The sequence below is a fragment of the Arvicola amphibius genome, chromosome 9 (assembly GCF_903992535.2).
Source record: "Arvicola amphibius chromosome 9, mArvAmp1.2, whole genome shotgun sequence".
Lineage (NCBI taxonomy): Eukaryota > Metazoa > Chordata > Mammalia > Rodentia > Cricetidae > Arvicola > Arvicola amphibius.
In genome coordinates, this window is record NC_052055.2 from 69,240,159 (window position 1) to 69,262,260 (window position 22,102).

Genomic DNA, 22,102 nt, shown 5'->3' on the forward strand with positions numbered 1-22,102 from the left:
GTATGTACATGTCTGTGGAAGTCAGATGTCAGCCTTGGATATCATTCTTCAGGATGTGTGTGCATGTGTGTGTGTGCGTGTGTGTGTACATATGTGGGTGTATGTAGGTATGTGCCCACAGAAGCCAGAGACATCAGATTCCCCCTGGAGCTAGAGTTAAAGGCAGTTGCAAGCTACCTGACATGGGTGCGAGGAACCAAACGCCCATCTTCTGGAAGAGAAGCAAGTGTTCTTAACCACTGAGCCACCTCTCCAGCCCCCACCTTGTTTTTTGTTTGTTTGGTGGGTTGCTTGGTTGGTTTGACTTGGGCTGTTTTGGGTTGTTTTTCTGTACTTTGTTTCTTTCTTTGATTTTTTTTTTTTTTGAGACAGGGTCTCTCACTAGGACTTGAAGCTCGCCCAAGAGGCTTGGATGGCTGGCCAACAAGAACCCAGGCATCCACCTAGCTCTTCCTCCCCTGTGCCAAGATTACTAATGCAAGCCACTACACCCACGTTTTTACTTGGGTACCAGGGATCCAACTCAGTTCTCATTTGCACACAGGAAGCACACTGTCAATCAAGCCATCTCTCCTGTCCTCGGGGGATCGTAGGGGGTTTCTTGATTCCTATGGTTTTGCGCTTTCTTAAAGAGGATGGCACGGGGTCATGTGGGAAGCACCTGTAGATGTACAGCACTATCCAAATGTGTTTACTCATGCCCCTCCACCTGCCATAAAGGTCCGAAGGTAGCAAGAGTTACAAGTGGAAGCAAAAGAGAGAAAAGGAGGAAGAAGAAAAAATTAGCGGGGCCTTTGAGAGAGCATGAAATGAGTGAGGCCAAAGGCACATGCTCACTGAGGGCTCTCCTGACCATTCCTCCATTTGACAGCCGCATTCCTTGAGGCGTGATGTCCTCCTCCAAGGAGGCTTCTGTATCTCATGAGTTCTTCATTCACTGGAAAGGCTCCCAGCATCCCCTCCTCTTCACCAGTCACCTGCAGCTAAAGACCTTCAAAGACTTCACTCCCTTTCCAGCCCCTGCCAGACAGGCAGCCGCTCCTCTGCACTATGACCATTGGAGATCTGGGAGGGGCCTGTTTTTCCTGCATCCTCACTGAAGATGTGCACAGGAAATGGGACATTGCTCACTTTATCTTAAAACACAACCTTGATGCCAGAGCCTCAACCTTCTTTAGCCAGGCCACCTGCAAGGCCACAGGTAAATCAGGCAGCGGTCAGAAGCTGAGTCGGCTAAGGAAGCAAGCTCCCTCGTAAGCCTCCTCATTCCCTTTTCTGCTTTCGCTATTAGTAGCACTACAACTATGAAAAACTGATAGAAGTGGCTTGGCTTGTGTCGTACACCCATGTGCCTTCGCTTCACGGGTAAGGAAGCTGAGCTTTCTGCCTGCTGCAGGGATGGAGGGAGGAGTAGGAACCAGAGATGTACAGGAGTGACTAGTTCAGCGATCCACACCCCCCTTGAGCTTGCCCCACCCCTCCTTTGCTCCCAGATCTCTGCAGTCCCACTTCTAGAGAGAATGGCAATGGATGGAGAAGGAGCAAATGCAAAGAAAAATGGTTCTGCTCTGTACAACAGCACTTGGGAGACTGAGGCAGGAAGACTGACTTTGAGGACATACAATGAGGCTGTCTCAAAGAAAGGAACGGAGGGGGAAGTAAGGGGAGAAGGGAAAAAAAAGAAGCTAGAGATGGCTCAGCAGCTAAGAGCACTGGCTTTCAGAAGACCTGGGTTTGATTCCCAGCACCCACATGGGGGTTCACAACCATCTGTAACTCCAGTCCCAAATGACTGAGACCCTCTTCTGGCCGCTGTGGGCACCACATGATCATGGTGCACATCCTACTCACAGGCAAAACACTGTACACGAAATAAAAATAAACAAGTGAGAACAAGAACGAGAGAAAAGAGGAGGAGAAAAGGTGGACAGGAGGAGGAACTAAAGGGGCTGAAAAGGAATAAAGGCATCTCCGGGTTCCAGGGCAAGTGATGACATTTATGCCCTGCCCGCCTAGGCTCCGGCAGCCCAGATGGCTGATAAAAGAGAATGGAATGAGAGGAACCTCTCTGTTTCTATAACAACAGCCTTCTTGGGGCCCACTAAAGACCAGAGTCCAAATTCCCTCCTCCCCATTGGACCAGGTCCCCTTGCCCAGCTGCCCCACCTGGAAAGTTAGCATATAACACTCCCACAGCACCCTGAGCCTCAAGGGAGCCTGTCCGTTGATCTCTCTCGCCTGCAGCAGCTCAACTCCCCCCAGCTCAAGCCTGAGGCCAGCTGACCACTCTTCCAAACTCACTTAACCTTCACCCCATCTCCACCTCCCCCATCCCAAGAAGGGAATGGAGCCAAAGTTGAAGGGATTAGCTTGCTTAAAGACCTATCAATTCACCATGTTTTCTGACTCCCGACTCCTCAGAACCCAATTCTCCAGCCCAGAGCATTCTGGGTAACATTTCCCCCAAAACAAGGGGCATTAAAATACCTATCATCACCTGCCATATGAACAAAGACCCAGAATCTCACTGCAAAGATCTGTTCATATCCTATAGATGCTCAACCCTCCCCTCCTCACTGATTCTCACTAGAACACCTGATAGAGTTCCAAGCGCTTTTAAAAGACATAAAAGGTACTGGCCCGAGCCAGTAATTCCAGCTACTTAGGAGGCTGAAGGAGGATGGTCACAAATTCGAAGTTGTCCTGAGCTTACAGAGAATTCAAGGCCATCCTGGGCAATGCAGTAAGTCTGTCTTAAAAAGTAAGAATCCGGCACGGGGGTACACCTTTATCTCAGCACTGAGGAGGCAGAGGCAGGCAGATCCCTGTAAGCTGGAGGACAAGTGGGAGTGGGCTCCAGGCCAGTCTGGGCTACATGGTGAGAACCTGTCTCAAACAAACAAGCTAAGTAACAAAAATAAAGAGTACAAGAGGACTGGGGTGTAGCTCAGTGACGGAACACTTGTGTGCACACCCTCGTTTCTCGGTTCAAACCACAGTACCAGGGAAACAACAAAAACAACGCGACAATGAATGAGGCCACAGACAGTTCAAGGCCAGCGCTCATGAGCACAATACCCATTTCCACCAAACATAAATCACCACTTCTGACCCCAGCCAGGCCTTTCTTCCCTCCTCAGTGCAGAGGGTCCTCATAGGGTGGCAGACTAGCTAAGCTGATCTGGCTCTTCCCTGGGCCCCTTAGCCATATCATCCCCTTGCAGCTCTCTCTCTCTCTCTCTCTCTCTCTCTCTCTCTCTCTCTCTCTCTCTCTCACACACACACACACACACACACACACACACACACACACACACACACTGGGGTACCCACCTTAATATCAGTTTGTTCCAAGAGGCCGCTAGCGCTCCCAGAAGCAATAATTCCCTCTCTAAGAAACGGAAAGGCCAACCAGACCTGTCTCCAGGCCTGCAGACAAGTGGACTTGGGCGGGGAATGCAGGCAGGTGTGGCCTGCTACTTCCCAGCAGCTTCCTGCCTCCCAGTCACGCTATGGAGGGGTGGCGGAGAATGTCTTTGTCTGTTGGCAAAGTCCAGGTGAGGCCTGGGAGTCAGCACACTTCCCAGGGCCAGTCTGGAAGGGAGGAGGAAAGGAGGCAGCTTTGATGCAGGTCATGCATCTAGAAGCCCCCTCCTCACAGTGCCCTCTGCTGGTAAGTGACAGCCCCTACCAAAGCCTGCTGGTACGGACAGGAGGAGGGAGGCCAGAAGTATCAGACGACTGACGTCCCAGGACTCACCTGGGAATCTTGTTCAAATGCAACCGCTGTTTCCACAGGGTCTGGCGGGAGACCGCAGCTCAAAGCACTTTCCGGGTGAGCCAATGCAGCCGATCCTCACACTGAGAGTCTCTTTTCTGCCCTCCCTGCATGGGAAGATGACACAGGTACAGTGTGAAAGACTCGCATATCTGCTCCCCCACCCCCGCAGAGTTGGTGGGACACTGCCCTTGGTCTGGACACTTGCCCTAGCTCTTGCCCAGAGTTGGTGAGACGCTTGCTCTTACCTTGAGCATGAGTTAGTGCTGACATTCTCAAGGCTCTGATCCCTGAAGACCAAGCAGAGCCCAGGAGCTCTGAGCGTCCAGGACGAAAGCCTCTCGGAGCAGGGAGCTGACCACCCGTTTGCTGCTGTCTGCCTCTTCAATGCGCAGCCATCTTTCCATGGGCTCCTAAACTGACTCCATATCTTGGCTTTGGTGAACGGCACTGCTATAAATGTGGGAATACAGATATGAAAGTCTGGAAAGAGCGGGAAGCAGGGGGTGGGGCGATACTGAGCAATGGGCTGCAGTTTGATAAAATAAATTCTGGTGCCCCGTGAGACTGCAGTACAGCAGTGTATCTACAGGGGACCAAAGTGTGCTGTGCACTCCGAAATAGTTAGAAAACAGGATTTTGACTGTTGTCTCAACTTCAGTGATAAATGTTTGAGGAAATTAATATTCTAATTACTTTGATTTGATCATTACAAAATGTATCCATGTGTCAAGACATCTTGCATTATACCCAAAAAATATGTAGTTACTGTGCATCAATCAAATAACATTTTTAATATTTTTCATTTTTATTTTAGCATATGTGTTCTATATATTTGTTTGTGTTCTATTTTGTTTAATTTATGAGTGTGTATGTGTGTATGTGTCTGTGTGTATGTGCATACCTCCTGTATATGGGAGCCTTCAGAGACCAGAAGAGGGGATCATATCCCCTGAAGCTGGAGTTATAGACAGCTGTGAACCACTTGATGTGGACCCTAGGATCTGAGTTCAGGTCCTCTGAAAGAGCCAAAAGTTCTGTTAACCGCTGAATAGTCTCTCCAGATCCTAAATACAACTTTAAGAAGAGAAAGAAAAAAAAGGAAAGGAAAGGAAAGAAAAGGAAAGAAAAAGATAGATAGATAGATAGATAGATAGATAGATAGATAGATAGATAGATAGATAGGTTTGGGCCGGGAAAATGACTCAGTACAGTGTTTGTGTTGCATGCTTGAGGACCTGCTGAGTTCAACAGCCCAAATCCACATAAAAGACTCTGGTAACTCTCTAGAGTCGGGGAGAGACAGATGGAATGGTGGGCCAACTGACCAGCCAACACAGTCAACTTGGTCAGTTCCGGGCCAGGGAGAGGGCCTGTCTCAAAAATAAATAAATAAAATAGTGGACTCCAGCTGAGAGAGTTAACACTCAAGACTGTCCTCTGGCCTCCACGTGCTCGTGACATACCCCTCATTCACATACACACAGGCATGCACCTGCACACACGTGCATATATGCGTACATAAAAGAACATATAGAAATGGCTTCCTCTCATCGTTAATTATTCTCTTGTCTCACATCCCCTCTGCTTCCATCCCTGGGTGGAGATTGCAGGGAGGGTGAGAGACAAACACATCTCAGGGTGCCCCAGTGGGTGTCACCAGCGACCCACGGAGAGCAGCCAGCCCTATAAAAAAGTGCCTAAAAGACATGCAAGGAAGGGTGCTCAGAACTCTGGCAGGGGACAAACAGGGAGGTAGCTGTCTTTGTTACACAAAGCTGTGTGAGTCATGCAGAAGACTGGGCCTTGCCAACAGGCAGGGACACTCTCTCTCTTGTCCCTTTTCAGGGTGGCTGGGAGGAAGTACCAGGCCACACCCACCCAGATTCCCCACCTACCTCCACTACCTGCTGCTTTCATCTCTGAGACACCAAGTGCTGGGGGTTGGGAAAGATATGCCAAACCCTAGCCAGGCCAAGAGGAAACAGGCCAGCCATGAGGCTGTGTTCATGGATCATGAACTCATTTCCAAAGCTGGTGCTTGCCTCACATGGAGACAATCTGGTTTCAGAGGAGCTCTAGGGACATCTGGGGGCCTCTGTCATCCCCAGGGACACAGAGCTGGGTCACAGGAGCAGAGACCATGGTAGGATTGTGGCAGAGACCCGTAGGATTGTAGCTCCAGGCTGGGCTGTTAGAGAAGGTGGAGATTTCAATGTCAAACTCTGAACTAGTCCATCAGGGGGGCCTCCTCCAAACACCCAAGTATCAAGAGGGCGCTGAGGGGCCGGAGGAGGGAAGAAGAGCACCTCAGCACTAGAGTGCTTGATAGCAGACATAAAGCTCTGGGTGCATATAATCCCTAGTGTCTCTCTCTCTCTCTCTCTCTCTCTCTCTCTCTCTCTCTCTCTCTCTCTCTCTCTCACACACACACACACACACACACACACACACCACACAAGTCCTAACAGACCAGGGTGTGGGTGTGTGGACAGGAGCCCTCATGCAAACAGCCACATAGACTCCCCAACAACGCCACCACCCTTTTCATCTGAGAAAGGGAGAAGAGCAGGAGGGCAGTTCCACCCTCTCCAGTCCCTCACTCTCTTCTGTGTTGTGCACATCATCAGGCATCTGGCCTGGGAGGTGTGTGCCTGAGGTAAGCAAGGAAGTCCTGTGAACCGAAGAGAGGATAGGCACGGTCAATAAGAAGAAGCTTCAGCACCAGGTGAAAAATTAGGAATAGCCGGGCGGTGGTGGCGCACGCCTTTAATCCTAGCACTCGGGAGGCAGAGGCAGGCAGATCTCTGTGAGTTCAAGACCAGCCTGGTCTACAAGAGCTAGCTCCAGGACAGGCTCTAAAGCTGCAGAGAAACCCTGTCTCGAAAAACTAAAAAAAAAAAGAAAAGAAAAGAAAAATTAGGAATAACTGAGACAAGGATGTGGGAAGTGGGCAGTGAGAGGCAGAGAGAACCCAATAGAAAAATGCAGACAGGCTCGACGCTCAACCCTGCCCCAGGAACTTCCAGAATTTGTCCCTGACCTATGATAGGAAAGGGTGGGTCTGTCGGTCACTCTAGGACAGAAAACAATCAGATTTTTATTTCTGTCAAATTCCGTCGATCCTAAGACAGAAGCTGAAACAGCAAAAGCAGGTAAGAAGATTGATACTGACCAGGCCTTTAGTGGGAGGAGGGGCCTAAACATTGGCCCACATAAAAACGGCATTCAGAGAAAGCAACAGTAAATGGAAAAGGCATTTTTCATAAAAAACCATGCTGTTGTGTCCTTCAGAGTCAAAGCACAAGAAATCTGGACACCTGTGCTTGCAGACCAGACATACGGGAATGGGGAGACGCAGACCACATCCCTGAAGGACCAGAAGCAGGGGAGAATAAATGCTTCAGAGAAGGGGATCCATGGCGTCCGTTGGTAGTGCCTGATGCTCGGCAGACCAGCCTGGGTGGGCCTCTTGAGTGTGCCAGTCTGGTCTAATGAGATAAGATAGGGGCGGATGAGTGGGGCGACTGGGGGTTATAACTGGCGCAGCAAACCCTGGCTCCCACTCTCAGAACGTGGCTGCCATGTGAGTTTTCCTGGAGCGCTGCAGTCAGACACCTATTCACCTCAGAAAACACACGGACAGAAAATCAAAGAAATGGTCCGGTTAAGTCCAGCCCTGTGAACCAACGAACAAGCCTCATAAGCTTCCCAACTCCCTCCAGGATGCCACCGCCAGCCTCGGTAAGGCACAGTCCTTGAGACTCTATAGGCTTGCTATCTGCCTGGCCAGGTGCTGCCTGTGTTGGGAGAGAAAGATCGAACCTGGTCCCGACTCACAGGAGTCAGGCAAGAGGAGGAAGCCTTTGCCTCTGCTGAACCGTGCTCCCCAGTGACTGCGTGAGTGGATAATGTGGGGAACAGAAGGCACAGATGCCAGAAAATGGCAGGGGAGTGGTAGCTGCAGATGGTTCAAGGGTCACGACTAGAGCTGGGCTCAAGGGGGAGGACCTCCAATGAGGAACTCTGGCCTCAAATTTGAAGGCCTCGGAGAAGGGCGGAGGAACGCTCATCCCAGCATTCTCTCTGCCTGCCCAGATTTTGCCTCTCTAGGGTGAATGCAGCTTCAAGGGCCTGTCTTTGTGGGTGTGCCCCTCCTGGGACCCATCCTGATTTGCATGTTCACTCCTAATGAGACGTCCGGTTGGTGTGAGGATGACAGGAAGCTGTCGTGGTGTCCACCCCACAAGGTCATATTGCCTGTGTGGGCAACCATCTACTCTGTCATGGGGTGAGTGTGTGGCCTTGGAGCCTGCAGGGGTTGAAGGTAATCCCCCTGTATGTGAGCTTGCTCTGTACCTTGGCCTCCAGATGGATGGTACCCCATTGTTTTTCTTTGGGTAGGGGTCCCCCCACAAACAGAAATGCCCTACATTCCCCAGATTCCAGCAAGCCCTCTGCTTCCACCCCCTCCAACCCTCCTAGCCTTCTTCCCAGGACACCCAACCCCTCCCACCCAATTCCTCCCCCCAGCTCTCCCTTGGCTCTCAAGATTTATTTTATTTTACATGTGTGAGTGTGTCGTGTGTGTGTGTGTGTGTGTGTGTGTGTGTGTGTGTGTGTATGAGTGTATGCTGTGCATGAACACCAGAAGGCATCAGGCTTCCTGGAGCTGCAGATACGTGAAGTTACACGTATCACCTGGCAAGGGTGCTGGGAACCAACTGTGTGTCCTCTGGAAAGGCAGGAAGTGCCCTTAACTGCTGAACCATCTCTCCAGTCCCTCCTTGGCCCTCAAATGATTCTTGCACCCACCTTTGCACATGCCAAACTCAGGGTACTTGTACTCCTTGGCAGCCAAGAGGCCTTCTGCCAGAGGGCCTGACTCCTACAGAACACCCTGTCTCTGCAGCTATGCCTCCTACCTGGTGTGGAAGGACCTGGGAGGGGGCTTCCGGTGGCCCCTAGCACTGCCCCTTGGCCTCTACACTTTCCAGCTCACCCTCAGCTGGACCTTCTTGATGCTCTTCTTGACAGCCAACAACCCTGGGCTGGTAAGGCACATGATGCTCCATGCTGGGAGAAAGAGATTGTGAAACCACAGGGTTCCACATCAGGGAGTGGGACCAACAAGCGGCACACACACAATTCCTACAGTGTGCACAGTGTGCACAGTGCCCCAGGGATGGGATTCTGGGTCAGAGTACTGTAGAAAGGCAGAGGGTCCTGGTTCCTGACACAGCATGGCTACACCTTCCCATCCTTTCTGCCCAGGCCCTCCTGGACCTGTTGCTGCTCTATGGGCTGGTGGCAAGCATGGTGCTCATCTGGCAGCCGATCAACAAGCTTGCTGCTCTGCTCCTACTGCCCTACCTGGCCTGGCTCACTGTGACTACTGCCATCACCTACCGCCTGTGGAGGGATAGCTTATGTCCAGCGTACCAGCCTTAGCCATCAAGAAGAGCAACTGAGGGGCTGGAGAGATGGCTCAGTGGTTAAGAGCATTGCCTGCTCTTCCAAAGGTCCTGAGTTCAATTCCCAGCAACCACATGGTAGCTCACAACCATCTGTAATGAGTTCTGGTACCCGCTTCTGGCCTGTAGACATACACACAGACGGAATATTGTATACATAATAAACAAGTAAATAAATATTTAAAAAAAGAAGAGCAACTGAGGCGCCAGGGAACAGGAGAGCGGGGAGGTGGTAAGTGGGCGGGGTAGTTGTGGAGCTAGACACACTTGATGTGGCCGCTCTCCTTAGACTTTGGAGAAATAGAAAACAGGAGGATGCTTTCTGATACATAATAAAATCCTGTTGTTGACTTTGAGGGTGTGATGTCAAGCGGACATGGATGCATAGCGTCCAGCATCCGGGGCTGCAGAGTGGGAGCCTCCCCTGTAGGAGTGACGAGTGGATGTAGGAACACACGCTGGGGAGGGTGACCACCGTGTCTCCTCTGTCATGCCTCCCCAAGCCCAGCCCAGGTGTTAGCATTCAACATTTATCTCAGGAACAGAATCTTGGGCCAGCAAGATGGCTCATCAGGTAAAGCCCTTCCCACCAAAACAGAATGAATCCTGATTTCTATCATTGAGGACCACACAATGAACAGGAAGAAATGAATCCCAAAAGTTGTCGTTTGACCTCCTCATGAGCACTGTGACATACACACATACGCACAAATGTGAACACATGCACATGTGCATACATGCACACACACCCACAACACACCAAATAGATGGACAAATAAATAAAAAATGGAATCTTGTCTAGAGTGTTGGTGCCCCAGCAGCATTCAGGAAATGAATTCAAGGTCATCCTTGGCTACACAGCATAAATTTTTTAAAAAACATTCTTGAAACAGTACATAAAAAGAAAACTAAGTCAAAAGGACTCCTGAGGAGGAAGCATGCTGGCTGGGCAGGTAGGTGTCTGAGACCACCTAAAGCTGAACTGGATCCCAAGCTCCACATGGTGGAAGGAGAAAATCAAATGCCACAGATTGTCCCCTGACTTCCACAGGAGATGCTGCAGCGATACATGTACAGTACAGTACACACACTGTTGCAAACTATGTAGATGGATAATGATGGATGATGTAGCTCTCCCACCTTTTATACATGTCGTGCTAAGCCCTGGGGGATGACTCTGGTAACAGCTTACCAGAGTGTTTCGTTTTCATAGACTCTTTCATGTACAGTTATTAATGTCTGCTCACTACTATTAGGAGAGATGTGAAAAGGGGCATGAGCCCCAAGGTACTGAGAGGTAAAGAGGAGATTAGGGCAGGGTGCCGAGAGCTGAAGGGGAGGTGCTGAGGAGTGAAGGGGAGGGGAGCACAGGGCTGAGGGCTGAAGGGGAGGGGACCACAGGGCTGAGAACTGAAGGGGAGAGGAGCACAAGGATGAGAGCTGAAGGGGAGGAGAGCACAGAGATGAGGGGTGAGAGGAGGGGAGGGCAGGGATGAGAGGTGAAGGGGAGGGGAGCACAGGGATGAGAGGTGAAGGGGAGGGGAGCACAGGGATGAGAGGTGAAGGGGAGGGAAGCACAGGGCTGAGAGGTGAAGGGGAGGGGAGCACAGGGATGAGAGGTGGAGGGGAGGGGAGCACAGGGATGAGAAGTGAAGGGGAGGGGAGCACAGGGCTGAGAGGTGAAGGGGAGGGGAGCACAGGACAGAGAGGTGAAGGGGAGGGGAGCACAGGGTGAAGGGGGAGGGGAGGGCAGCACAGGGCTGAGAGGTGAAGGGGAGGGGAGCACAGCATGAAGGGGGGAGGGCAGCACAGGGCTGAGAGGTGAAGGGGAGGGGAGCACAGCGTGAAGGGGGAGGGGAGGGCAGCACAGGGTGAAGGGGGAGGGGAGGGCAGCAGGAGCTCCTTGACCAACCTTCACTCTTCCTTTCTAGACCATCTCAGTGACTTTTCCATTTTTTCTTTCTCTTCCTACTTTTTCTTCAATGTCTGAGATTCACTCTTCCACTTCTTATATTCTGTTGGTGATGTTTGCATCTGTAGTTCCTGTTCACTTATCCGGATTTTCCATTTCCAGAATTTTCTTGGTTTACGTTTTCTTTGTTGCCTCTATTTCAATTTTTAAGTCTTGAACTGTTTCCATCACCTATTTAATTGCTTTTTCTTGGCTATGTTGGATTTCTTTAAGGGATTTATTGTTTTTCTCCCAATTTTTTGTTTGCCTTTTTCTTGATTTCTTCAAGGGAATTTTTCATTTTCTCTTTAAGGACCTCTACCATCTTCATAAAGTTATTTTTAAGGTTGCTTTCATTTGCTTCGTCTGTGTTGGGACATTCCAGTCTTGCTGTTGTAGGACCACTGGGTTCTGGGTACCCTATTGGCCTTCAGGCCTTGCTTTTATAGGATCACTGGGTTCTGGAGATGCCATATTGACCTTTAGACCTTGCTGCTATAGGATCACTGGGTTCTGGGTGCCATATTGTCCCTTGGGTCTTGCTGTTATAGGATCACTGGGTTCTGGAGGTGCCATATTGCCCTTTATGTATTCCTCTCTAGGAATACATTCCTGTTTACCCATCTAGGGTTGGGATAGGTATAGGTACAGGTGTTGATTCTTGCAATATCTTTGTTAGATGGTCTTTTGTTCCTTTGTTGCCTGTTTCCTTTATTGTCTTTGGCCTGAATGGCCAAGGGTTCTGGTGGCTAGTTGGTCCTAAGGTCCAGTAGGGTTGTCTCAGCTGAGGTTTTTGGGCTTTGGGTGTCTAGATCCAGCATATCCTCCTGTTCTTCTGGCTTGTGTGGGCTGTACCTGTGCCTATGGAGTCTGTTCTTCCTAGTGGTGTGTATTGTGGCTGTGCAAATGGAGACTGTTCTTCCAGCTGGTGTAGGTGGTGATGGTGTCTATAGGGTCTGCTGTTCTTCCAGCTGGTGTAGGTGGCTCTGGTGCCTATAGTGGCTCTGTTCTTCCAGCTGGTGTAGGTGGCCCTGGTACCTATAGGATTTGCTGTTCTTCCAGCTGGTGTAGGTGGCCCTGGTACCTATAGCGGCTCTACTCTTCCAGCTGGAGTAGATAGTGCTTGTCTAGGGCCTGCTGCTGATGCTGTGGAGGGTTGGTCAAGTGGAGGATGATGGGGCTGGTGGATCTGGGTGGCGGAGTGAGTCCTAGAGATGACAGAGCCCAGTGGGTGTTGTGGGTATTGCTGCAGCCTACCTGGAAGTTTCTTGCCTGTTGGCCAGCTGCTGGGAACCTTTTTTTTCTGCCTCTGTTTCAAAGTCCTCCTGGTAGGAGGCAGTAGCTGGGGCTGTGTCCTTGACCCCTGAACTTGGTAGGCTAGAGGGGCCAGATATCTTGCTACAAGGAGTTTCCACCTGATGTATGGATGAAAGTGTGAGCACCGGGCTACTTTGCAGCACTCATGAAAAGCATGTCCCTGGGGCCCCAGTTCCAAGCCTGACTTTGTAACTTCTGAGGGCTCCCGGCATCCTTACATTGACTGCTCGTCACCATTTCCACCCACTGAAGATCAAGGGTCCTGGACTTGGCTCACTTCTTCGAGCCTAACTCCTGAAGTCACGGGTTCTGTGAGCTTCCCACGGTGTGGCTGGCGACATGCTGCCCGATGGCCATGGACTCTAGCCCAGCCAGGCCACCATGTAGAGTGAGGGCAGTAGAGCGCAGTGGTTAGCAGTCTGTCCCTGGAAGCAGCCTCTCGTGGCTTAACTGTGAAATGTACCCCTGACTCATAGCGAAGGTGCTGATACATAAGCTCAGTCTCGGGGCTGAGGAGACGGCTCCTCCGGTAAACCGCATGCTATGACAGCATGAGGACCCACAGAAAAGCTGAGCATGTAACCTCTGTGTGCACCTCTGTAATCACCGTGCTAGGGTGCAGAGTCAGGAGCATAGCTGAGGCTTGCAAGACAGCCTAGCAGAAGATTCAGAGAAAGAATCTAGCAAAAAGAAAAAGAAAGGAAGGAAGGGAAGAGGGGGGGGAGGGGGGGAGGGAAGGAGAAGGGGGAGGGGGAAGGGAAGGGGAAGGAAGGAAGGAAAGAAGGAAGGAAGAAAGAAAGAATGAAAGAAAGAAAGAAAGAAAGAAAGAAAGTAGATGACATCCCTGAAGTCAAACGGTGTAAGCATGACAAGGAAGAAAAACTCATTTGTTTCATATGAGATAATGACTAAGAACGGATGACTAGTTCTGGCAACACGGAACATCCTCTCTCCACTCTACCTCTGAACACACTGATCTTTGTCTCCTCAGAGTCCTTGCCAGCTGCAGGGCCTTGTTATTTGTGCTGATTAGTTCTTATTGTTAACTTTATACAACCCACAATCACCTGGGAAGAGGGACTCTCAATTGACTAATAACGCAGGTCAGAGGTGTTTGAGTGAAATGCTTTAGGTAAGTCTTATTAAGTAGCTCAAAGGGAATGGGAAGAAGAAATGAATACTATCCGTATATGGACCACACTGTGAAGAAGTCTTGTTTTGAAGGCAATATGAATTGATGGAAAACATTTTAATATGAGAGGTACAGTACTTATATGCTAATGGAAATAAAATTAAGAAGAAAAAACAGAGAAGCTCTTGTTTCTGAAAGTGCTAAAGTAGTACTTCTAACCCTTGAGAAGGCTTGAGGTCTGAAAACCTGGTGTTAAAGATAAGGAATAGGTTTTACATATGATCATGGACACACACACACACCACTGAGAAAGCATACAACATATGGCAAAGGTTCGGGCAGAGGTCAGAAAGGATATAGGTCTCATGTAGAAGGTCTCTTCTAATTTTTTATGCTTTCAGTAAAATAGGAATGGAAGATTTCAACAAAGAGTGAAGGAGAATGTGCTGAAAGTTTGGGAAAGAAAAATATTGATCCAGGTGATAGTGGTACATGATTTTAATCCCAAAACTCAGGAAGAGAAGCTGATGAATTTCTATGAGTTCGAGGCCAGCCTGGTCTACAAGGCAAGTTCCAGGACAGCCAGAGCTATTATACAGGGAGACCCTGTTTCAGAAAGAAAGAAAGAAAGAAAGAAAGAAAGAAAGAAAGAAAGAAAGAAAGAAAGAAAGAAAGAAAGAAAGAAAGAAAACAGTCACAATAGAAGCTGGGTGGTGGAGCATGCCTGTGGTGCCAGCACTTGGGAGGCAAAAGCAGGTGGATGGCTGTGAGTTCAAGGTCAAAGGTCAACACAGTGAGCACATTTCTCAAAAAAAATTAATTAAAATAATAAGGTTGAACTGGAAAGTTAGCTCAGCAACACTTGCTGTTCTTGCAGAGGACGTGGGTTCGGTTCCCAGCACCCACTTGGCTGCTCACACTTGTAACTCCAGTTCTAAAGGATCTGACACCCTCTTCTGACCACCACTGAAAGTAGACACAAAAGCATTGCACATACACACATGGCAGTCAAAAGACTCATGCACATAAAACAAAATGCATAAATCTTTTTTAAAAATAAGCAAAGTAGGAAAGTGATTAAGGAAACACAAGCATCACCTGGTCTCCACACATATGAACACAGAGCCCCAACACACATGCAAACAAAACCGCCACAGCTCTTAACTCAAAGGGAATAAGAGTTTATCCTGGAATCATATATGAGTGAGCATGACCCAGGAACACAGATCCAAGTTCCCCAGATTCCATGTTCCTTCGTGGTAACAGTTTCATGAGGTTTTTACAGGAACAGAATAAAGCCATGATCCTTTGTGAGACCTTGGTGAGGCCAGCTGGCGGGTGCTCAGCGCGTGGGCGTCTCTGCTGTAGGTCTCAGAGGATGTCCCAAGACACTCTCAGCTTCAGGCTTGGGGGAAGCTATTAGCCCTTTAATACATTCCAGAAGGATTTACCTCTGAACCACAGGATGGGTCAGATGCATCCGTCAAGGTGGCTAGCTCAAAATAGCTGGCCTCTGGATCTGCACCATCCCAACCTTCCATAGGCCGAAGTCCTAATCAGTCCATCCTCAACACAGGTGTGGCTTTTTTTCCCCCAGGGAAGGTAGTTCACTCTGTCTTGGTCCTCGATGAGTCAGAAGTCAGATGGAGTTCAACCTCACCCATGGATTAATCTGTGGACTACAGGAGTGGGGACAGCTAGTCAGAAGGAGTTGGTCACTGCGAGCTCCCGCCCCTCGCTATCTCCCCGCGCTCCCCCCAGTACTTTCTGTTATGAGGCAAGCGGCCTTCATGACCATACACTGCTGCCATGATGTTCAGCTTCACCATGGACCCATCGTAATGGAGCCGGCCAGCCACACACGGAAGCCTCCAAAGCAGAGAGCCAAAAGCAGCCTGCTCCCCTTTGAAGTTGATTTCACAGGTGTTTCCTCGGGTGATGGAAGCTAATTAATACACGGAATCCAACTCGATCGTTCATTAACTTGGCCAGCATGACTTCGCAGTAGCCGGCCTTCACATTCTCATCTGTAAAACTGGGACCTTGCAGCTTTGTGGACAAGAGCAAATGGAATGATGGGAGAAAAAGCGTGAGGCGCAGAGAGAGGATTCAATCAACATCAGCCGCTGTAGCACAGAACTCAGGAAGCACCAAACCTCCTAACAGCCAGGAGTCACCTCCTCAAGAGTCGCCTCCTCAAATGGGGGAGCCAGCCTGACTAACAGGGCCAAAATGGCTGGCTTTTGATGGTCTACATTTGTGTGGGTTTGTCTGTATGCCAGGAGAGCTATTAAAACCTGGGATGGGGCTAGCTCAGTAGTGAGGACCTGCCTAGCATGAGGCCAGGGAAATCCCAACCAATGCACTGAAAATCTAACAACTTTGTTTTGCTTATTGCTTTATTATACATGTAATTTATTAAAGAGTTATTGATTTGAATGTATGCATACGCATGTGCACCTGTGTGAGTTCAAGCACACCACTTGCATGCAGGTGCCTATAGAAGCTCTGGATCCCCCAGAATTGGAATTTCAGGTGGTTGGGAGACACCTGACATGCATGCCGGGAACTGAATTTGGGTCCTCTACAGGAGCGTAAGCACTTTCAGTGGCTGAAGCATCTGTCCAGTCCCAAATGTAACTTTTCAAACCAGTTTTAAATCAGGCCAGTGAAAAGGCCCAGGTAAAGACAATTACTGCTGAGCCCGAGGACCTGAGTTTGCTCCTCAGGCCCACATGGTAGAAGGAAAGAACTGACTCCCACAGCTTGTCCTCTGACCTCCACATGTACACTGTGACAGCATGCCCAAACACATACACACATGCATACACACACACACACACACACACACACACACACACACACGTAATTAAAATGGAAAAATAGTTATTTTTGGTTTTGTTTTCTTATTTGTCCTTCTCTCATACAATACAGCCTTCTCTCACCCCACTCCCCCCAGTCCCTCCCCACCTCTCTTCTCTTCTCCCAGATCTACTGCTCCTCGGTTCCCTTCGGAAGAGAGCAGGCTTCCCAATGATAGCAACCTGCGGCGAACCCCCCTGGCCAGCAGGGAAGAACAACCACCGAGTCGAAGATCCTTCCTCAAATCACGCTTTATTGGAGCCTCTTGGTTGTAGGGAGAGCAGAAAGCGAAGGGCCTAGAGCACTAAACGGCAGCAGCTTATATAGGGAGAGCGGACACGGGTCATGCCTGGATTGGCTACTCGCTCATCTTTCGATGCCCCCAGCCACGGGATTGGCCAAGATTATTGCGCACTACTGCGCATGCGAGAGGTTCCGTCTACAGCCTTGCCATATATGGAGTTGTTTACTCGGTGGTGCAGGGGCTCGGCGCCATCTTGTAATGGCTGCCAGCACATCGGCTCCCTGCAGCAACCAAACATAAAACTTAGCTAGAAACACTGATTGACAGAGAGTTAATTTTTAAAAAATATTTTTATTACACTTTTTTATGTATTTGGGATGTTTGCAGGGGTCAGAAAGTAACTTTGAGAGCTGATCCCCTCTTTCCACAGTGTGGGTTTTGGATATAGAAGTAGGGTCGTCAGATTTGGTGGTAAGCAACTTTACCCACTGAGCCGCCTCACCAGACCAAAACAATGGCTCTTATCCCAGCTCCATCCTCACAGAGCGACCCTGGACAAGTGAATAGCTGGGAATGGCTTGCCCTTGTCCTCATCACCATCATCTTACACAGACATTAGAATACTTGCTAGTATAGATATCACGTTGACCCCTCCAAGATGCTGCACACCTATGATCTAACTCAGAACAGGCAGAAGATGTAGTGGCATTTCATTTGTATTTTAATAAATAAAGCTTGCCTGAAGTTCAGAGAATAAAACAGCTGCACTGGTCAGCCTTGGTGACGCACACCTTTAATCCCAGTAGCTACACTAGCTTGCCATAGAAACCAGGCAGTAGTGGTGCATGCCTTTAATCGCAGCCCTAGAGAGGAATATAAGACGGGAGGGGACAGCTCACAGACAGTCTCATTCTGAGATTCCTGAAGGCAGTATCGCCATTTCGGACTGAGGTAGAGGTAAGAGCCAGTGGCTGACCGTTTTCCTTTTCTGACATTCAGGTTGAACCCCAATTTCTGTCTCTGGCTTTTTATTAATCATGCTACAAGAAGACACAAGCCTGGGGTCTAGATGCTCTGATTTTGGTCACCTAACCTGCTATGGAAGCTCATCACCTTTTGAGGACTCTGTTGCTAGATTTCGCACCAAAAAATAAAAAGCAAAACAAAAGAAAACAAAAAAAACTGGTTCTGGGTCCTGATGCATGTCCTAATCTATAGAAAAATAATATAAAATATATAAAGTGGGCTGGGGAGATGGTTCGATCACTAAGAGCACTTGGTGTCCTTGCAGAGAACTAGGGGTAGCTCCCAGCACCCACATGTAATGGCTCCCAACCACATATAACTCCAGTTCAGGGTTAACTGATACACTCTTCTGGCTCCCACATGCATACGATATGAATATTAACAGAGAGACAGACACATAAATAAAAATCTTCAGAAATACACAAAATGGATAGTGTACAGTTTGGGACATTCCCGGTCTGTCACTGCCGTGTCTGCAGCTGTGTTATAACTGGTCGGATGTATTTCCAGTTAGTGTTCTCACGGCTATGACCAACAACTGGAAGAGGGAGGCACATTTTCACTAACAGCTTAGAGAGTCCTCGCCATCAATTCTTGGGCAGAATAGCACAGGTGGGAACATGTGACGGCAGATTTCTTCCCTTCACGGTAAACTGGGGCAGAGAGAGAAGGAGTCAAGGACCAGACAGAGCCTTCAAAGGCAACCTCCAGTCACTTCCTTCCTCCGTCAGGCCCTGCATCCTCAAGTTTCCAGAACCTCCCCAAGCAGCACCACCTGCTGGAGACCAAGAGTTCAACAGGGAGACTACAGGCAACATTCTATATTCAACCCCTAAGAGAAAGGTAAGAAAAAGGCCAGGAAGTGTGTGTGTGTGTCTCTCTCTCTCTGTGTTTATGTGTCTGTGTCTATGTGTGCCTCTGTGTCTGTGCATCTGTATGTGTGTCTGTGTGTGTACATCTCTGTGTCTGTGTGTGTATCTGCATCTGTCTGTGTGTGCATGTGTCTCTGTGTGTGTCCGTGTGTGTGTGTCTCTGTGTGTGTGTATGTGTGCATGATTGTGTGTGTCTGTGTGTGTGTTGAGGCAGGAGCTCATGTACCCTAGGGTAGCCCTGATCTCTCTATGTAGTCCAGGATAGAAGGGTAGAAGGATGACCTTGAACTCCTGACTCTCTTGCCTCCACTTCCCCAGTGCTGGGACTGCAGCCTCACAACCCACCAGGCTTGGATAATGCAGCATGTGGGTGGAGTCCTGGGCTTCATGCATGTTAGGCAAGCACCCTACCAGCTAAGCTGTCTGCAGCCTCTGTCTTCACTATTAAAAAAGAGTGTTTATACAAAAGGAAAGGAAGAACCTGCCTAGCCCTTCCTCTCTCTCTCTTTTCTGTTACTGGTGCGGGCCAATTCTCACCCTTGATTCACATGCAGAGCTGAGCTCAAGGTGTTAAGAGAATCATGACAATCAAACTCATGACACCAAGCAATTGCCTATACCCACTGGGCTATCTCGGCAGCCCCAAGGACTCCCACAGCCTCGACTGCTGCAAATATGCTTGTGGTCAAGATGGCCTTAAACTGTTGACCCGCCTACCGCCACCTCCAGGGCGCTGGACGAGGACCATTTCCTGAGCTTATGTGGTGCAGGGCACGGAGTCCAGGCCTTCCTGTAAGCAAGGCAAGTGCTCGACCAAGTGCTATGTCTTCGGGTTCTTTAGCAGTAGAGGGCAGGTCCTTGAGTGCGAACCAAGGCGCAAGGGTCTCTTCTCTCACAAAGTTCCTACGGGGATCACCAATTGAAAAATAAAAAGATAATTTTAAAAAATTTAGTTTTAAGTTACGTATGTGTGTGTAAATGCCAGTTCTCTTGGAGGCCAGAGATCTACTTCCCCTGGAACTGGAGTTGCACACTCTGGTGTGGGTGCTGGTGTTGGCAACTAGACTGGGGTCCCCTGCAATAGTATGTGTTCCTAACAGAGCCACTTCTGTAGTGTGAAGCGACGGTAACTCTCCTCCATCACACTTCTGCACCCCAGGATGACTTTTTTTCAGAACCCTAATTTTGAAAACATTCATTATATTCCACACACTTAAGTTACCTCTTATAGCACAAAAGCAGAAAGGCTCCATCTTGGCTATGCCGCCTCAGAGGTGACTCCTCGGGGGCCCCAATCATTATCTAGGGTTAGATTGCTGAGTCCTCCACCCCATGTAGGAACCAGTGCTCAGAGGACACCGGGAAAGGCCCAAGCCCTTTCTACCCGCATCCATTCTAAAACCTTTCTCCCACTAAGAGCTAAATTCTCTGCCCAAATATTGGTTGTTAAGCTCACGGCTTCTTCCAGGTGGTCACTGTTGGCCTTACAAGCACCCTTCAAGACATTTCTTATCCGATCACTTTCCTCAAAGACTCTAGCTGGGCAATACCAGGCAGCTTGAGTGGTGCCAGGAGTGGCCACCCAAATGGAAGACCACGGTGACCAGGACCAGTCCTCCACTGCCCCTGTTTGCCCAAGACAGTGTGCCCCTCAAGATAAGGCAACTATTGTGTTTTGTGCAGCAGAACACACCCAGCCTGCGCCTGTGATTTTGTTCTCTTCCCCAAGCCCAGCCTCAGACTCTGGGAGACCCTTGGCCTTCCACCCATGTCCCCAGCTCAAAGCCTTGGAAGCCTTGTGTTTATGTCAACAGAGTGGTTACCAGAGAAGACAGGCTCCTGCCCGCCAGGGGGTGTCTGGTGCCCAGCCCGGCCAGTTGTTTGTGTTTCTTGTCTCAGTAGTGACCAGAGGGGCAGCACGCCTGGACCGAGTCTCTGGGCAACACGCTGTTAGGGTCCCAGCTGTCCCCACACATAAAACACACGCTCTGTCAACACAATCCTGCAGTATCTTCTTTCACAGAGTAAGAATTTAAAGTTTCCCCTGATGGGGTTTCTATTTTCCACCTGCCCCTCTGCTGGCAGCTCCCGTTCCTGGTGCCAGCAGTTCTAGATGCCTCTAAGACCCAGTGAGCAGAGGTCTGCGCCTGGCCCTGGCCACTCCTCAGCCACCAGAAGAACCCTGGGTGTTTTCTGAATGTGAGCCATGGAAGGAAGTCTGCACCTTTTCCTCTGTGTAACCAGCTCCTTCAAGCCATGCCACTAGCAGAAGAGCCCTTGGAGACAAGCCAGTAGTGTCCCCCTTTTGGTTTCTATCCAAACTGTGGGGTGTCTTCATACCTGTAACCCCAACACACCCTGCTGCTCTGTACCAAATATGTCTCAGAGCATGCTTTCTCAGCAAGAACCCCTGAACTCTCCAGCTCCCCCATTCCTCTCCCGCCACCACATTCCTCAGCTGGCCTGAGGGCCTGGCAGCGGGAGTAACTGACTGAAAAAGGCTAAGAGTGTTGCTCTGGAAGCCAAGAGTTCTGCCTTCCCTAGAGGTACCATCTCAACCTCCAGGACTCAGTTTCCTTGTCAGTAAAACAGGCACCCAAAACAAGAGCAGCAGGAAATATCCTGGCGAGGAATAAATTAGTTCATCTGCAGGGGAATGCCAGGCTAGCAGCCAGGGAGTATGAACGCCATCGCTCGGTGTTTACTGAATTCCAGGCATCATGACATAGTGGGAAAAGCCTTGGCTGGCACCAAATCTCAGCGCCCCACTAAACTCCTTGTGTGACCTTGAATCAAATGCCCTGCTATGCCAAAAGAGGACTGATAGACCCGTCCCTCCACAGGCTCAAAGAGGACAGGGTGTGCTAGCCCCGAAGAAGAGTATAGGGGCCATTACATGGAGAGAAGCCAGCTTCCTGGCACCTGCCCCCCTCCCCCCAGATTAGCTGATGCACTCTGGGCCTGCCAGAGAAACTGGCCTGATTTGGAAAGGAGAGCCAGGGACCAGGGAGGAATTCAGGTCCCTAGGAGGTGCTATATATAGCCAGCACTGGCTAGAGGGCCTCTGGGGGTGGAGGCTGGAAAAGAACAGCGGATAAGCAAACTGCCCATCCTCAGTCTGGGGGAAGCCCCAGGACACTCCCCTGAAGAAGTCTAAGGGGAAAGTATCAATAGGAACCATAGAGGCAAGGCCCAGCCTAGGCCACCTCTTCACTTTTCCCCAGAGTCGCTCAGAGCCATGGGGAGGGTCCATCACCAGCACCCCGTGGGCTTTGCCCACCCACCCTACATCATCACCTCCATTCCTTAGAGCAACAGCTCAGTATCTTGAGAGGGAAACCAAGGCCCAGAGATGTGAAGTGGTTGTCTGAGAGCCCACCGTGGCTGAGGCTAAAATGGAACCGTGGATGGGATTCATTCCCTTCCTAGTCCAAGGTTACACGTGA

The 22,102-nt window shown here is 49.7% G+C and overlaps 1 protein-coding gene across 1 annotated transcript; it reads left to right on the top strand.

Annotated features, from left to right (window-relative positions):
• Nucleotides 1-7,896: 7,896 nt before the first annotated feature.
• Tspo2 (translocator protein 2) lies at nucleotides 7,897-9,229 on the top strand. Its single transcript, XM_038341258.1, has 3 exons — nucleotides 7,897-8,069; nucleotides 8,691-8,832; nucleotides 9,053-9,229. The coding sequence occupies exons 1-3, from the start codon at nucleotides 7,897-7,899 to the stop codon at nucleotides 9,227-9,229; spliced, it is 492 nt and encodes a 163-aa protein (XP_038197186.1).
• Nucleotides 9,230-22,102: the final 12,873 nt, after the last annotated feature.

Bases quoted from the DNA above. Each gene is read 5' to 3' on its own strand.
- Tspo2 (XM_038341258.1), top strand. From the start codon at position 7,897: ATGCAGCTTCAAGGGCCTGTCTTTGTGGGTGTGCCCCTCCTGGGACCC. The intron at 8,070-8,690 runs GTGAGTGTGTGG...CTGTCTCTGCAG, and splicing joins ACCATCTACTCTGTCATGGG to CTATGCCTCCTACCTGGTGT. The intron at 8,833-9,052 runs GTAAGGCACATG...CTTTCTGCCCAG, and splicing joins CAGCCAACAACCCTGGGCTG to GCCCTCCTGGACCTGTTGCT.